This window comes from Eleutherodactylus coqui, chromosome 10 (assembly GCF_035609145.1).
Source record: "Eleutherodactylus coqui strain aEleCoq1 chromosome 10, aEleCoq1.hap1, whole genome shotgun sequence".
NCBI lineage: Eukaryota > Metazoa > Chordata > Amphibia > Anura > Eleutherodactylidae > Eleutherodactylus > Eleutherodactylus coqui.
Window position 1 is genome coordinate 58103103 of NC_089846.1, and position 17295 is coordinate 58120397.

The 17295-nt window shown below is 48.9% G+C and overlaps 1 protein-coding gene across 1 annotated transcript in view; it reads left to right on the forward strand.

Moving 5' to 3' along the window:
• The first annotated feature begins 14462 nt into the window (after nt 1-14462).
• Nucleotides 14463-17295, forward strand: part of LOC136580482 (N-acetyllactosaminide alpha-1,3-galactosyltransferase-like) — a 40790-nt gene continuing 37957 nt past the window's right edge. Inside the window, exon 1 of the mRNA XM_066581076.1 lies at nt 14463-14774. Coding sequence (XP_066437173.1) covers nt 14772-14774 — 3 coding nt within the window. The 5' untranslated portion in view covers nt 14463-14771. The remainder of the gene's footprint in view (nt 14775-17295) is intronic.

Here is a 17295-nt window from a genome sequence, read left to right on the forward strand (position 1 = left end):
ACATTACCTCAGCTGTGATGGGCACTGCAATGGGATATATTTATGTACCGCCGGTGGTTTCCAGGGAGCCACCCATGCTGTGGGTGCACACGGAATTCCCATTGCGGAGTTGTACCTGCCTGTGACTATCTATAAAAAACCGCGGTCTGACTGGGGCATGCAGACACCTTGACAGAATGAATAGTGTGTAGCACATAGGTTCCTCATTGCTATGCCCACGTGTGCAGCTCCTGATGGCGGTGGCACAGGATTATATTTCTCATTGCTTCTGTACAGCATTGTGGGCAACCCCCCACGCCCCTTTTAAAGAGGGTCGCTGCCTAGCCGTGCCAACCCTCTGCAGTGTGTGCCTGCGGTTCCTCCTCATGGCAGACGCACTTATAAATAGACATGAGGCCAGCGTGTGGCATGAGGGCAGCTGAAGGCTGCGCAGGGACACTTTGGTGTGCGCTGTGGACACTGGGTCGTGCGGGGGGGGGCAGCATGTAACCCAGGAGAAGTGGCAGCGGAGTGTCATGCAGGCAGTGATTGTGCTTTGTTGGAGGTAGTGTGGTGCTTAGCTAAGGTATGCATTGCTAATGAGGGCTTTTCAGAAGTAAAAATTGTTGGGGGGGCTTAATAGTGGGACCTGGGAACTTGAGATGCAGCCCAACATGTAGCCCCTCGCCTGCCCTATCCGTTGCTGTGTCGTTCCCATCACTTTCTTGAATTGCCCAGATTTTCACAAATGGAAACCTTAGCGAGCATCGGCGATATACAAAAATGCTCGGGTCGCCCATTGACTTCAATGGGGTTCGTTACTCGAAACGAACCCTCGAGCATCGCGAAAATTTCGTCCCGAGTAACGAGCACCCGAGCATTTTGGTGCTCGCTCATCTCTAATTCTTATCCTTTGTATGGGTGTTAGGCCTCCTTCCCACGAACGGATTTACGCCGCGTAAATTCGCGGCAAAAATTCGCTGCGTTGCACCCTGCTATTAGGTTCTATTGAACCTAATAGCACAATGCTCACGATGCGTAATTCCACCGCGGAATTACGCACCGCGATTTCTCCCGTCCTCACCCGCAGCATGCTCTATTTTCTGCGGGTAAGGACGGGCTGTACGCGCTGACGGCTTCCATTGCAGTCAATGGAAGCCGTCCGTTCACGCTATCTCCCGCTGTAACCAGCGGGAGATAGCGTGAAAAAACGCTTTCCCGCCCACCGCCGCGCGTCATATGACGCCATATGACGCGGCCGGCCGCGTCACGTGACACGGCCGGCCGTGCACGTGACACGGCCGGTGACGCGGCGGCGGTGGGCGGGGAAGCGATTTCACGCTATCTCCCGCAGGTAAGTATAGGGGCTCTGGGGGGCGCCGTGACGGGCTTCACAGCGTAATATTACGCGGCGGAGCCCGTCACGCTCGTGGGAAGGAGGCCTTAGGGAGAAGCTTACCACTGGGGGCACCGGCGCTTGGTGGGTGCATGCTGTCCTCCCTGGCCCCGCTGGTGGTCATGTGGGCATCCCCACTCGGGGCTCTCTCGTGCTGGTGGTCACTTGGGCTGGCCGGCAGCGCATGACACACCGTGCGGAAGCACATCTCTCCTGGCCAGTGTTTGGTTAGTTTTCGTCCAGCTAACACCCGCGTATTTTCAGTCTGCCTTTAGTTCTGATCCTGCTGTTTCCTGACTCTGAGCTTGTCTTCTCCCTTGGTCTTTTGTTCCTGGTTGGTTTTGACCCTGCTATTCCCTGACTCTGAGCTTGTCTTCTCCTTTAGTCTGTCGTTCTCAGTTAGTTTGTCCCAGCTTCCTGGTACTACTGAGCTTGTACATTTACACATACTATTCCCCACTTGTCCCTTCCCTTCCGGGGGTCACGTCCCTAGTGCAGAGTAGGGACAGTCGCCCAGTTGTCGCCCTGGGGCCTAGATCAGGGGGGCAAGTAGGCAGGGACACAGGAGAGGGCTGGCATAGGGACTTCCGTAACCTCCTGTTTCTAGCCAGTCCTTACACTGGGGTTTCTTAGATCACCACAGCCTCTAGGTTGAATTATCTTCTGATCTATGGTGGGTGCTTTTATATGGCTCGGTATGAACTGGAAGATGAGCGCCAAATTGGTGATCACTTAACTATGCTTCACATAGACGGATTCAGACTGCATGGAGAACAAATAATCGTTTTTCCCCTACATTACTTGTCATTTTTGGCAGCACATCTCCTCCCCCTTCCATAATGATGGTGACAATTTTTTTTTTAGGTTGCACAAACGTTCATGATCAGCCTATGAATGAGTTTGTAAAGGGTGTCAGGAGCATTCCTTGCAGTAAATAGTCACCTGACAGTAACGTATATACAACATTTAATATCCAGAACCGTGCTTGTTAATAAACAGCCGTCTGTGGGGTTTTTGTTGTACTAGGCTACCGCACATTAAAGAATCTGTTTTTGATGCTTTGTTTTCTGTAATCCACCAACAAGTGGAAACATACATGTCCGTAGTCGGCTTTTAGCCAATCACTTTTGCTCTACCTTGGTGATTATTTACTTCATGGTGAATGTTATTTCTCCTGCAAATCAAAGAAAATGGTCTCCATCCTTCTCAGTCATAGGATGAGACTCTTTTTAGACATGGGGTCACTTAGTTTCTTTCTTTTGGCAACTGTATCTCTGTGTGATGTCCTCCTTTTTCTGCACTAGCAAATTTTCTCTTTTTATGGCTGTTTCTCCGGCCGTACTCCTAGCCATACAGATTTTCATCGGCTTAACACAGACCTGATCTCGCCCTCTCCATTACAGCCGGCCAACAGTCGCGAATTGTCCCTTCGACCAGCTATTACCAAAGGTGCTGCAGTTTGAGTGACAGTTTTGAGTGATCACTTTGCATAAGCTCTTAAGTAGCTACTTAGTTACTTAAAGGGGTTGTCCCGCGAAAGCAAGTGGGTCTATACACTTCTGTATGGCCAAATTAATGCACTTTGTAATGTACATTGTGCATTAATTATGAGCCATACAGAAGTTATCAAAAGTTATTCACTTACCTGCTCCGTTGCTTGCGTCCTCGTCTCCATGGTGCCGTCTAATTTTCGGCGTCTAATCTCCAGATTAGACGCGCTTGCGCAGTCCGGTCTTCTTCTTTTCTCAATGGGGCCGCTCGTGCAGGAGAGCGGCTCCGTGTAGCTCCGCCCCGTCACGTGCCGATTCCAGCCAATCAGGAGGCTGGAATCGGCAATGGACCGCACAGAAGAGCTGCGGTCCACGGAGGGAGAAGATCCCGGCGGCCATCTTCAACCGGTAAGTAAGAAGTCACCGGAGCGCGGGGATTCAGGTAAGCGCTGTGCGGATTTTTTTTTAAAGTCCCTGCATCGGGTTTGTCTCGCGCCGAACGGGGGGGCTGTTGAAAAAAAAAACCCCGTTTCGGCGCGGGACAACCCCTTTAAGAGCTTACTAGTGTGTAAATAAAGGCTCAAACTGTTTGCAGAAGACAGTGGGAGTGCTGTCTTCTGCAAACAGCTGCTTTCTTCCGGAAGTGCCCAGCTGGTATCACACTGAGCTGATAGCACCGAGAACAGCAGGAGCTGAGAGCTCCGTGCGGGATACCAGCTCAAAGAATGCTATTAACTGGGTTAACTGAAAGAGTGGGTGACAGCCAGTAGGAGGCAATATAGATTCTAGGGGCCATGTAGATATGCTATGAAAGCTTATGTTGTTGGTTATTAAAGCCCAGGGGTTTGCTCACTAGAAAACAAGTCAACGGAGAAAAGGGGAATGTTTTACCCAGAACTATGGATATAAGCCTAGTCACCCGTCTCCAGAGAGACTCCACCAATGGATACCTCTACCATGTATGGGCCGCTGAACCCAAGCTATCACATCCCCTAAAACAGTTCGGAGAGGTGCCTAGAGAATATTTATGGATTGTTGAAGGGACTAGGTTGGACCTATGTCAAATTTTAAGCGAGGATTCAGCAAGTGTTACTTGATGGCTGCCTTTTGAGATGAATGTACAGCAGTGCTGCCAACGAGGTAAGGAGAGAGAGAGACTGCTTTCCATTCTAATACAACAGACATTTAACCAGATCAACCGTGGAAATTAGCCCACAGAGATAGTTTAATGAGTGTGCATTGACAGGGAACAGTGGACCAATATCACATCTGCAAACCAACAATTTTTCCTACAAGTGTGATGTGCTTTGTGTGATAACGCATCGCTGCACATGCGGTTTTAACGTGCGTATTCGGTGTGTGTAAAAATCGCATGTTGTTCAATTAGTAAAATTAGAAAATCACATAGAGAAACTTGCATTTACAAGTAAGTACAATGTGTTTTTTCTACTTCCATAGGACACACCGGGATTCTTCGATCTTGCACTCTCGATGTGAGCGTAACATTGCTCATGTACATTAACCCATTGAAATCAATGTGTTATTTTCCTATGCAAGTTCCACCCATATTGCAATTAGGCGGAACTCATGTGGGAAAAGCATTCATGTTAATGCACCCAAAGAGATGCAGAGACAAAGGCAGAGAGTAGAGAGAGAGAAGAGAAGAAAAAATAGAGAGAGAGATAAGAGATAGAGATGAGCGAATGTACTCGTCCGAGCTTGATGCTCGCTCAAGTATTAGGGTGCTCGAGATGCTCGGTACTCGAGACGAGCACCACGTGGTACTCAAGTCAATTCCATTTCCTTCCCTGCATGTTTTGCGCCATTTTCTAGCCAATAGACATGCAGGGAAGGCATTACAAATTCCTCCTGTGACGTTCCAGCCCTATCCCACCCCCCTGCAGTGAGTGGCTGGTGAGATCAAGTGACCGCCGAGTATTTAAAGCAGTCCCGCCTGCGGCTCGCCTCAGACACACGCTGGCAGAGATTAGGGAGAGTACTGTTCCTGCTATGGGGAGAGTGTTAGGCTACTGTTAGCGTCTTCAAGAACCCCAATGGTTCTTCTTAGGGCCACATCTGACCATGTGCATTACTGTTGTGGCTGCTGGGAGCAGTTTTGCAAAAAAAAAATTTTTTTTCATCTTGGGCTGTGCAGGCTATAGCGTTCTCAGTCTGCAGTCAATTATACAGAAGATAGGGTCAGTACTGGTTAGGCAGGGACAGTGGTAGTGTAGAATCCTGTCAACAAGTACCCCAACGCTCCCTCTTAGGGCTACCTGTGACTGTGTGCATTACTGTTGGGCTGCTGGGAGCGGTTTTGCACAAATTTGTTTTTTCATCTTGGGCTGTGCAGACTGTAGCCTTCTCAGTCTGCAGTCAATTATACAGAGTATAGGGGCAGTACTGGTGAGGCAGGGACAGTGGTAGAGTAGCATTCTGTCAACAAGTACCCCAACGGTCCTTCTTTGGGCTCCCTGTGACCGTGTGCATTTTACTGCGTGGCAGCTGGGAGTTGTAGTGGCTCACTGTTACCCAGTTAGGCCTTTTTGCAGCCTAGCGTATAATTTTTTTCGGACTGCAGTGTGCGTTACATAACCGCTGTCAGCCTCCAACTGCAGGCCAATAATTGCCTAATTTTTTACACCGCTCTGTGCATCCCCTCAACTTTACACACAGCGTGCGGTGGCAGCCCCTGATAGAGTGAAAGACATATACTCGCTATCTAGGCTGTTTGCTTTTTCCAAAAAAATTGAAAAAAACCTCCTTCTTAGGGCTACCTGTGACCGTGTGCATTTTACTGCATGACCGCTGGACGTTGTAGTGGCTCACTATTACCCAGCTAGGCCTTTTTGCAGCCTAGCGTAAAATTTTTCGCGGACTGCAGTGTGCGTTACATAACCGCTGTCAGCCTCCAACTGCACGCCAATAATTGCATAATTATTCACACCGCTCTGTGTCTGCTCTATTCGTAATACAACATGCTGAGGGGTAGGGGTAGGCCAAGAGGACGTGGACGTAGACGCAGGCGAGGATGCGGAGCTACAAGTGAGGGTGTGGGCACAGGCCGAGTTCCTGGTCCAGGGGAATCACAGCCAGCTGCTGCGGGATTAGGAGAGAGGCAAGTTTCTGGGGTCCCCAGCTTCATATCACAATTTTTGGGTCCACGTGGTAGACCTTTATTACGAACTGAGCAGTGTGAGCAGGTCCTGTCTTGGATGGCAGAAAATGCATCCAGCAATGTATTGACCACCCAGTCTTCTACGCCGTCCACTGCTGCAACTCTGAATCCTCTCGCTGCTGCTCCTCCTTCCTCCCAGCCTCTTCACTCTATGAAAATGACACATTCTGATGAGCAGGCAGACTCCCAGGAACTGTTCTCGGGTCCCTGCCTTGATTGGGAAAAAATGGTTCCTCTCCCACCTGAGGAGTTTGTCGTGAATGATGTCCAACCTTTGGAAAGTTCCCGGGGTCCGGGTGATGAGGCTGGGGACCTCCTGCAACTGTCTCAAGAGCTTTCAGTGGGCGAGGAGGTCGATGATGATGAGACACAGTTGTCTATCTGTGAGGTAGTAGTAAGGGCAGTAAGTCCGAGGGAGGAGCGCACAGAGGATTCGGAGGAAGAGCCGCTGGACGATGAGGTGACTGACCCCACCTGGTTTGCTAAGCCAACTGAGGAGGGGTCTTCAGAGGGGGAGACAAGTGCAGCAGCAGGACAGGTTGTAAGAGGCAGTGGGGTGGCCAGGGGTAGAGGCAGGGCTAGAGCGAAGACTCCCCCAACTGTTTCCCAAAGCACCCCCTCGCGCCAAGCCACCCTGCAGAGGCCTAGGTCTTCAAAGGTGTGGATGTCTTTGAGTGAGAGCGCGGACGACCGACGAACAGTGGTGTGCAACCTTTGTCGCGCCAAGATCAGCCGGGGAGCCACCAGTACCAGCCTTACCACCACCAGCATGTGCAGGCATATGATGGCCAAGCACCCCACAAGGTGGGACGAAGGCCGTTCACCGCCTCCGGGTCAAATCACTGCCTCTCCCCCTGTGCCCCAACCTGCCAGTCAGATCCGACCCCCCTCTCAGGACACAGGCACGAGCGCCTCCCCGCCTGCACCCACACCCTCACCTCCGCTGTCCTCGGCCCCATCCAGCAAGGTCTCTCAGCACAGCATCCAGCTGTCGCTAGTGCAAGCGTTGGAGCGCAAGCACAAATACGCCGGCATGCACCCGCACGCTCAAGCATTAAACGTGCACATTGCCAAATTGATCAGCCTGGAGATGCTGCCGTACAGGCTTGTGGAAACGAAGGCTTTCAAAAACATGATGGCGGCAGTGGTCCCATGCTACTCGGTCCCCAGTCGCCACTATTTTTCCCAGTGTGCCATCCCAGCCCTACACCAGCACGTCTCCCGCAACATCAATCGTACCCTCACCAACGCGGTTACTGGGAAGGTCCACTTAACCACGGACACGTGGACAAGTACTGGCGGGCAGGGCCACTATATCTCCCTGATGGCACATTTGGTGAATTTGGTGGAGGCTGGGACCGAGTCAGCCTGGGACCGCACACGTCCTACCCACACCCAGAATTGCGGGTCCTTCCTCGATTCTGGTATCTGCGGCGGTCTATGCCACCTCCTCTAAACCCTCCCCCTCCTCCTCCTCCTACGCAACCTCTACCTCTCAATTAAGAAATGTGAGCAGCACGTCGCCAGCTGTCGGTGTGGCGCGGCAGCACAGCGGTGGGCAAGCGTCAGCAGGCCGTGCTGAAACTACTCAGCCTAGGTGACAAGAGGCACATGGCCCCCGAGCTGTTGCAGGGTCTAACTGAGCAGACCAACCTCTGGCTTTCACCGCTGAGCCTCCAACCGGGCATGGTCGTGTGTGACAACGGCTGTAACCTGGTGGCGGCTCTGCAGCTCGGCAGCCTCCCACACGTGCCATGCCTGGCCCACGTCTTCAATCTGGTGGTTCAGCGGTTTCTGAAAAACTACCCGCACTTGTCAGACCTGCTCTACAAGGTGCGCCGCATATGCACACATTTCCGCAAGTCCACCACGGACGCTGCCACCCTGTGGACCCTGCAACATCGGTTTAATCTGCCAGAGCACCGGCTGCTGTGCGACGTACCCACACAGTGGAATTCTACGCTCCATGTGTTGGCCAGGCTCTATGAGCAGCATAGAGCAATAGTGGAATGCCATCTCCAACATGGGCGGCGTAGAGGGAGTCAGCCTCCACAATTCTTTACCGAGGAGTGGGCCTGGATGGCAGACATATGCCAGGTCCTCGGAAGCTTTAAGGAGTCTACCCAGATGGGGAGCGGCGATGCTGCAATCATTAGCGTCACCATTCCTCTGCTATGCCTGCTGAGAAGTTCGCTGCAAAGCATAAAGGCTGACGCTTTGCGGTCGGAACAGGAGACGGGTGAAGAGAGTATGTCACTTGATAGTCAGAGCACCCTCATGTCTATATCTCAGCGTGTTTTGGAGAAGGAGGAGGAGGAGGAGCAGGAGGAGGAGGGTGAAGAGACAGCTGGGCCCACTGCAGAGGGTACACATGCTGCTTGCCTCCCATCTGTTCAGCGTGTATGGCCTGTGGACGAGGAGGAGAAGGAGGATCCTGAAAGTGATCTTGCTAGTGAGGACAGCCATGTCTTGCGTACTGGCACCCTGGCACACATGGCTGACTTCATATTAGGCTGCCTTTCTCGTGACCCTCACGTTAGACGCATTCTGGCCACTACGGATTACTGGGTGTACACCTTTCTCGACCCCCGGTATAAGGAGAACCTTTCCACTCTCATTCTCGAAGAGGAAAGGGGTTCGAGAGTGATGTAATACCACAGGGCCGTGGTGGACAAACTGATCGTAAACTTCCCATCTGACAGCGCTAGCGGCAGAAGGCACAGTTCCGGGGGCCAAGTAGCAGGGGAGACGTGGAGATCAGGCAGCATGTTCAGCGCAGGCAGGGGAACACTCTCCAAGACCTTTGCCAGCTTTATGGCTCCCAAGCAAGACTGCTTCACCACTCCCCAGTCAAGGCTGAATCGGAGGGAGCACTGTAAAAAGATGGTGAGGGAGTACGTAGCCGATCGTACCACCATCCTCCGTGATGCCTCAGCTCCATACAACTATTGGTTGTCAAAGCTGGACACGTGGCACGAACTTGCGCTGTATGCCCTGGAGGTGCTTGCTTGCCCTGCCGCTAGAGTCTTGTCAGAGAGGGCGTTTAGTGCAGCTGGGGAAATCATCATGGACAAGCGTACCTGCCTGTCAACTGCCAGTGCCGACATGCTTACACTCATAAAGATGAACAAAGCCTGGATTTCCCCAGACTTCTCTTCTCCACCAGCAGAGAGCAGCGGAACCTAAAGAATCTTTTCGCTGCAACCGCAGATAAAAGCACTCTTCTGTATCACCAGGAAAACAGTGCATTTATCTTTGTCAATCTGTCTCTGACATTAGTCCTCTTCCTGCTACTCCTCCTCCAGAAACAACATGTCATTGCGCTGAACGGCCAATTTCTCTGTGGCCCAAAAGGCTCATCTACATCTACTAATGTTTTTACAATTTTTCTAAGTTTCAAAAGTATTGAGACTGTTACATGAACCAATTTTTTCAACAGGGCTGCCTCCAGGCTCTGTTACAAATTAAGCAACAGTGAGCTGTATCTTTAAAAAAATGTTTATGGGTTTCACCTGCCCTCTCGGTTGATAAATTTTTCAGAGGTACACTTGTACTCTTGGTACACTCATTTTTGGGGCCCACGTCTACACTCTTATCCAACTAATTTTTCCAGCCTTCGCTCATGGTATCCCAATGTTTCAGAGGTTGGCCTATACTATTACTACAGAAATTTTACTAGCGTCTGCCTACCTGCCTATACTTCTGCTACAAGAAAGTTACAGGGGTCTGCCTATACTGCTGCCACTTATATGTTACAGGGGTCTGCCTATACTGCTGTCACTTGAATGTTACAGGGGGTCTGCGTATACTTCTGCTACAGAAATGTTACTGGGATCTGTCTATAGTGTTACGACAGAAATAATACAGGGGTCTGTGTATACGTCTGCTACAAAAATATTACTGGGGTCTGCCTATACTGCTGCCACGTAAATTTTACAGGGGTCTGCCTATACTTCTACTACAGAAATGGTGCTGAGGTCTGCCTATACTGCTGCTACAGAACTGATACTGGGGTCTGCCTATACTTCTGCCACATAAATGTCACAGGGGTCTGACTATAGTGCTGCTACAGAAATGATACTGGGGTCTGCCTATACTGCTGCTACATAACTGTTACTGGGGTCTTCTTATACTTCTGCCACATAAATGTTACAGGGGTCTGCCTATACTGCTGCCACTTAAATGTTACAGGAGTCTGTCTATACTTCTGCAACTATAATGTTACTGGGGTCTGCCTATACTTCTGCCACGTAAATGTTACAGGGGGTCTGCGTATACTTCTGCTACAAAAATGTTACAGGGGTCTGCCTATGCTTCTGCTACATAAATGTTTCAGGGGTCTGCTTATACTGCTTCTACAGAAATGTTACTGGGGTCTGCTTATACTGTTACTACAGAAACGTTACTCGGCTCTGTCTATACTGTTACTACTGAAATGTTACAAATACTGGGCTCTGCCTGTACTGCTGCTACTGAAATGTTACAGGCGTCTGCATATACTGCTGCTACTGAAATGTTACAGGGGTCTGCCAATACTGCTGCTACATAAATGTTACAGGGGTCTGCCCATACTGCTGCTACTAAAATGTTACTGTGGTTCTGCCTATACTTCTGGCACGTAAATGTTACAGGGGTCTGCCTATACTGTCTGTCAGATGGTTGTGGGACGTTGATCCTGACAGTTATGTGTGTGTGTTGTGGAAGTGATTACCTACTATTATAGATGTTAGCAGGCATTTGGGAGCTGTATTCTGGTTGCTTTCTGGGGGAAACTATATCGGACCCTGAGTGCTGAGGCCATTATCTTGGTCAATGCACTTATCATTTAGGGCAAAAGTCTATGTATTCAAATAGACCTAACCATAGGTTATTTGACAGCTCAAGGCTGCAGCACATTTAAGCGAATACTACTTACTCTAGTCACTTTTATCATTTTGGCTGAATAGTAGTATGATTAGAAGCCCCCACTGCCAAATACGCAGCAGCAGTCCTGTCAAGCGCTTATAGTAAGCAACACCTCCACCATTACCCTGCGCACAGATCTCAATCACGCACAACACTTAACAAGGGTTTATAACACGTAACCTATCCACAATCGTCTGATATTCAGTCTTCCTATCTGTTCTAAACACAACCTCCTAACTCAGATTACAACTGTGTATCCCTAATGTGAAAATAGGAGTTATCAGTCCGCGCCAAAAATTGACAAAGGACTCTATAGCTCTAGCTCAAGAATCCTGATGAATCAATTGCATATTTTTTGCAATTGAGGAAACGCATTGATTTTTTGACTACTTCAGGAGCTTATTTTTCTAGAACCTGGCTAATCAGGTATCAGCAACATGGTACCTGTAGTACTTTTGCATTAAATGCCATAAGAGCCATAAGGCCCCTTTCATCTGTGGTCCTTGATTGAACAGTAATTACTGTATGTAGACAAACTTATTCTCTATTCAACGGAGTGTTATAGATCCTAAATAACAGGACACATAAACTACGTTGTTTCTTTCTTTTATAACTAATGACCACAAGCTCTTAAAGGGGTTGTCCCGCGAAAGCAAGTGGGTCTATACACTTCTGTATGGCCATATTAATGCACTTTGTAATGTACATTGTGCATTAATTATGAGCCATACAGAAGTTATCAAAAGTTATTCACTTACCTGTTCCGTTGCTGGCGTCCTCGTCTCCATGGTTGCCGTCTAATTTTCGCCGTCTAATGGCCAAATTAGACGCGCTTGCGCAGTCTGGGTCTTCTTCTCTTCTCAATGGGGCTCCGTGTAGCTCCGTGTAGCTCCGCCCCGTCACGTGCCGATTCCAGCCAATCAGGAGTCTGGAATCGGCAATGGACCGCACGGAAGAGCTGCGGTCCACGGAGGTAGAAGATCCCGGCGGCCATCTTCAACCGGTAAGTAAGAAGTCACCGGAGCGCGGGGATTCAGGTAAGCGCTGTGCGGTGTTCTTTTTTAACCCCTGCATCGGGGTTGTCTCGCGCCGAACGGGGGGGGGGGTTGAAAAAAAAAACAAACCCTTTTCGGCGCGGGACAACCCCTTTAACACCATACTCCAAGGTCCACGATCCGATTTGGAGTCTCCTGAGGTTTAAGGGTACGATCTCTTCTTCCAGCTACAACAGCAACCAAGCAGAACATTGATAAACCCTGGAGCAATAAAAGCATACTAGGTGTTTCGTTAAACGTGACTTATTCTAGTCTATCTGGAAGCGATGGAATTATCAAGGAAAACTTTCTTATCAACTTCCCTGTTACTCTATGATAACCCAGTACCTGTATTTAATTGATTAATTGCTTTAGTGGTCAGTATTTGTCGCTGAAACCCACGGGCATAACCTGGGCAATTCTCGACACTCTATGTGCATTAAGTGTTCGTGTTTGTAATAGTGAGTTCCACTTTTTTAAATATCCTTATTAAAAGTTAATTTTTAATTTTTCATCAAACAAGTCGTGGGTTTTCTCAGTGAATCCTGCCTATACTGCTGCCACTTAAATGTTACAGGAGTCTGTCTATACTTCTGCAACAATAATGTTACTGGGGTCTGCCTATACTTCTTCCACGTAAATGTTACAGGGGGTCTGCGTGTACTTCTGCTACAAAAATATTACAGGGGTCTGCCTATGCTTCTGCTACATAAATGTTTCAGGGGTCTGCTTATACTGCTTCTACAGAAATGTTACAGGGGTCTGCCTATACTGCTGCTACAGAAACGTTACTGGGGTCTGCCTATACTGTTACTACAGAAATGTTACTCGGCTCTGTCTATACTGTTACTACTGAAATGTTACAAATACTGGGCTCTGCCTGTACTGCTGCTACTGAAATGTTACAGGGGTCTGCATATACTGCTGCTACTGAAATGTTACAGGGGTCTGCCAATACTGCTGCTACATAAATGTTACAGGGGTCTGCCCATACTGCTGCTACTAAAATGTTACTGTGGTTCTGCCTATACTTCTGGCACATAAATGTTACAGGGGTCTGCCTATACTTCTGCTGCAGAAATGTTACAGGGGTCTGCCTATACTTCTGCTAATGAAATGTTACTGGGGTCTGTCTATACTGTCACTACAGAAATGTTACTGGGGTTTCCCTAGACTTCTGCAACATAACTGTTACTAGGGTCAGCTTATACCTTTGCTACAGGAATATTACAGGGGTCTGTGTATACTATGGGTGCACTAAGTCTTCCCATCGCGGTGTTCTACCTATCTGACTAGGGCATGGTTTGTGGGCTGAGGCCAACATGTATTTCCTCTTAAGTAACCTCAGCTATCCGGAGCACTGCAATGGGATTTCTTTATGTACCGTCTGTGTGTTCCTGCTAGCCAACCATGCTGTGGGTGCGCACAGACTTGCGATAGCGGAGTTGTACCTGCCTGGCACTTTAAAAAAAACAAACAGAATGTCTAGGGCATGGCGTGTGGGCCGCAGCCAACATCTATTTCACCCAAACAGAATGAGTAGTGTGTGGACACAGGGAGTCCCCATTGCTATGTCACTCGCGGCACCTTGGGCCACACAAGGTGTTTGCTGGGGCAGAGGCTGATCTAGGGCTCGCTCACATACTTCCCACACGGAGTATTGCTGCATTGTGGAGATGTGTAGAAGTGCTGGGCTGGCAGCGGACTCCACTGTATGCCCACGTTTGCAGCTCCTGACGGAGGTGGCAAAAGATTGGAATGAAGAGGGAACGTCAATCTATTATGGACACTGGGTCGGGGGGGGGGGGTTGGGCAGCATGTAACCCAGGAGAAGAGGCAGCGGTGTGTCCCGCAGGCTCTGATTGTGCTTGGTTGGTGGTAGTGTGGTGCTTAGCTAAGGTGTGCCTTGCTAATGAGGGTTTGTCCGAAGTAAAAATTGTTAGGGGGGCTCACTCTTGCCGCTATTGTGGCTTATTAGTGGGACCTGGGAACCTGAGATGCAGCCCTGCATGTTGCCCCTCGTCTGCCCTATCCGTTTCTGTGTAGTTTCCATCACTTTCGTAGGTTTCGCAGATTTTCACAAATGAAAACCTTAGCGAGCATCGGTCATATACAAAAATGCTCGAGTCGCCCATTCCCTTCAATGGGGTTCGATACTCAAAACGAACTCTCGAGCATCGCGGAAAGCTCGACTCGAGCAACGAGCACCCGAGCATTTTGCTGCTCGTTCATCTCTAATAAGAGACCATATTCCTAAACGTGGTATCACGTGGTACTCATCATTTACAATTTTATCGAATAAAAGAAGTGTTGTTAAGGAGCCGGTATTTCTCCTTTGTTGTTAAGAACATTCCTTTTAACAATCACGTGCAGCACACCTGTACATCGCTCGCCCTGCTCTCACCTGCGCAGTCTCCAGACTAGACTTTGCTAATGTGAGCTCAATAGCCTGAACTCCAGACTGATACACTCCAGCAGACTGGCAGAGGGATTCGTGTAGCTGCTCCTGATCTATTCATCTCATTGTCTACAATAGACACAATTTTCCTGCTTGCAGCATGGATTTTCTTCCTTCCCTACACCGTAGAGCCTTTTCTGGCAGAACTCAGATCATTAGATGAAGTCTGTCCAAAGTTCATTACAGATACAGCACGGACTTTGACTGTAAAGAGTCTCTAGCTAGAGATTAGACATGAGAGGCTGCCCCACCTACTCATAATCCACTGGCAAATAGCTCTGAGAATTACTGGAAACTTACATACAAGATTGTCAACTTCTGGACTGAGAACATGGTGAGTCTTCTTCATATACTTGATAATCAGCTTTTTCTACAGCAGTTGATCTTTGATTCTCATTAGTACATGGCATTCTTATCCTTTGTATGGGTGTTAGGGAGAAGCTTACCACTGGGGGCACCGGCGCTTGGTGGGTGCATGCTGTCCTCCCTTCCCCCGCTGGTGGTCATGTGGGCATCCCCACTCGGGGCTCTCTCGTGCTGGTGGTCACTTGGGCTGGCCGGCAGCGCATGACACACCGCGCGGAAGCACATCTCTCCTGGCCAGTGTTTGGTTAGTTTTCGTCCAGCTAACACCCGCGTATTTTCGGTCTGCCTTTAGTTCTGATCCTGCTGTTTCCTGACTCTGAGCTTGTCTTCTCCCTTGGTCTTTTGTTCCTGGTTGGTTTTGACCCTGCTATTCCCTGACTCTGAGCTTGTCTTCTCCTTTAGTCTGTCATTTTCAGTTAGTTTGTCCCAGCTTCCTGGTACTACTGAGCTTGTACATTTACACATACTATTCTCCACTTGTCCCTTCCCTTCCGGGGGTCACGTCCCTAGTGCAGAGTAGGGACAGTCGCCCAGTTGTCGCCCTGGGGCCTAGATCAGGGGGGCAAGTAGGCAGGGACACAGGAGAGGGCTGGCATAGGGACTTCCGTAACCTCCTGTTTCTAGCCAGTCCTTACACTGGGGTTTCTTAGATCATCACAGCCTCCAGGTTGAATTATCGTCTGATCTATAGTGGGTGCTTTTATATGGCTCGGTATGAACTGGAAGATGAGCGCCAAATTGGTGATCACTTAACTGGGCTTCACATAGACAGATTCAGACTGCATGGGGAACAAATAATCGTTTTTCCCCTACATTACTTATCATTTTTGGCAGCACATCTCCTCCCCCTTCCATAATGATGGTGACAATTTTTTTTTTAGGTTGCACAAACGTTCATGATCAGCCTATGAATGAGTTTGTAAAGGGTGTCAGGAGCATTCCTTGCAGTAAATAGTCACCTGACAGTAACGTATATACAACATATAATATCCAGAACCGTGCTTGTTAATAAACAGCCGTCTGTGGGGTTTTTGTTGTACTAGGCTACCGCACATTAAAGAATCTGTTTTTGACGCTTTGTTTTCTGTAATCCACCAGCAAGTGGAAACATACATGTCCGTAGTCAGCTTTTAGCCAATCACTTTTACTCTACCTTGGTGATTATTTACTTTGTGGTGAATGTTATTTCTCTTGCAAATCAAAGAAAATGGTCTCCATCCTTCTCAGTCATAGGATGAGACTCTTTTTAGACATGGGGTCACTTAGTTTCTTTCTTTTGGCAACTGTATCTCTGTGTGATGTCCTCCTTTTTCTGCACTAGCAGATTGTCTCTTTTCATGGCTCTGTTTCTCAGGCCGTACTCCTAGCGATACAGATTTTCATCGGCTTAACACAGACCTGATCTCGCCCTCTCCATTACAGCCGGCCAACAGTCGCGAATTGTCCCTTCAACCAGCTATCACTAAAGGTGCTGCAGTTTGAATGACAGTTTTGAGTGATCACTTTGCATAAGCTCCTAAGTAGCTAATTAGTTACTTAAGAGCTTACTAGTGTGTAAATAAAGGCTCAAAGTGTGTGCAGAAGACAGTGGGAGTGCTGTCTTCTGCAAACAGCTGCTTTGTTCTTGGTATCACGCTGAGCTGATAGCACCGAGAACAGCAGGAGCTGAGAGCTCCGTGCGGGATACCAGCTCAAAGAATGCTATCAGCTGGTATCCCACTGAGAACTCAGTGCTTGGTGCTGATGAGGCTCATCGCTGATTTTTAGCTTGCTAGAAATCAGCGATGAACAAATAGTGCACAAACAGTGCATGATGGCCGCGCGTTTAGACACAATAATTATTGCTCAAAAGATGGCTTTTAAACGATAATCGGGTCTAAATGGACCTTACCTCTCCATTTGCTCTCCAGTTAGAGGTGGACATAACTACTGGGCTGCACAGCCTTATGTCCACCAATAGCTACTCAACTGTCGCAGTAAGGGTGGTTTCACATCTGCGTTGGGGGTTCCGTTTTACTGCTCCGTTCGGGGAGCAGGAAAGGTGAATCCACTGGCCAAATGGCTCTGTCTCAGGACGGAACCGAACAGACCCCATTGACTATTATGAGGTCAGTCGCCTTCCCCTCAGCTGCCCTGCTTTTTTCAAGAAGAAAAAGTGTTGCATGCAGTGTTTTTTCTTCTTGTAGTTTGTACCTGATCTGCAACAGAACCTCCAACTGGACGTTCCAATGCAGATGTTAAACCACCCTTATAAATAACATCAGGGTTATCACAACCCAATGAACAGGGTGAACAATAAATCTCAACTTGGATCAGTAGTAGAGATGAGCGAGCGTACTCGGAAAAGCACTACTCGCTCGAGTAATTTGCTTTATCCGAGTATCGCTGTGCTCGTCCCTGAAGATTTGGGTGCCGGCACGGAGCGGGGAGCTGCAAGGGAGAGCGGGGAGGAACGGAGGGGAGATCTTTCTCTCCCTCTCTCCCGCCCA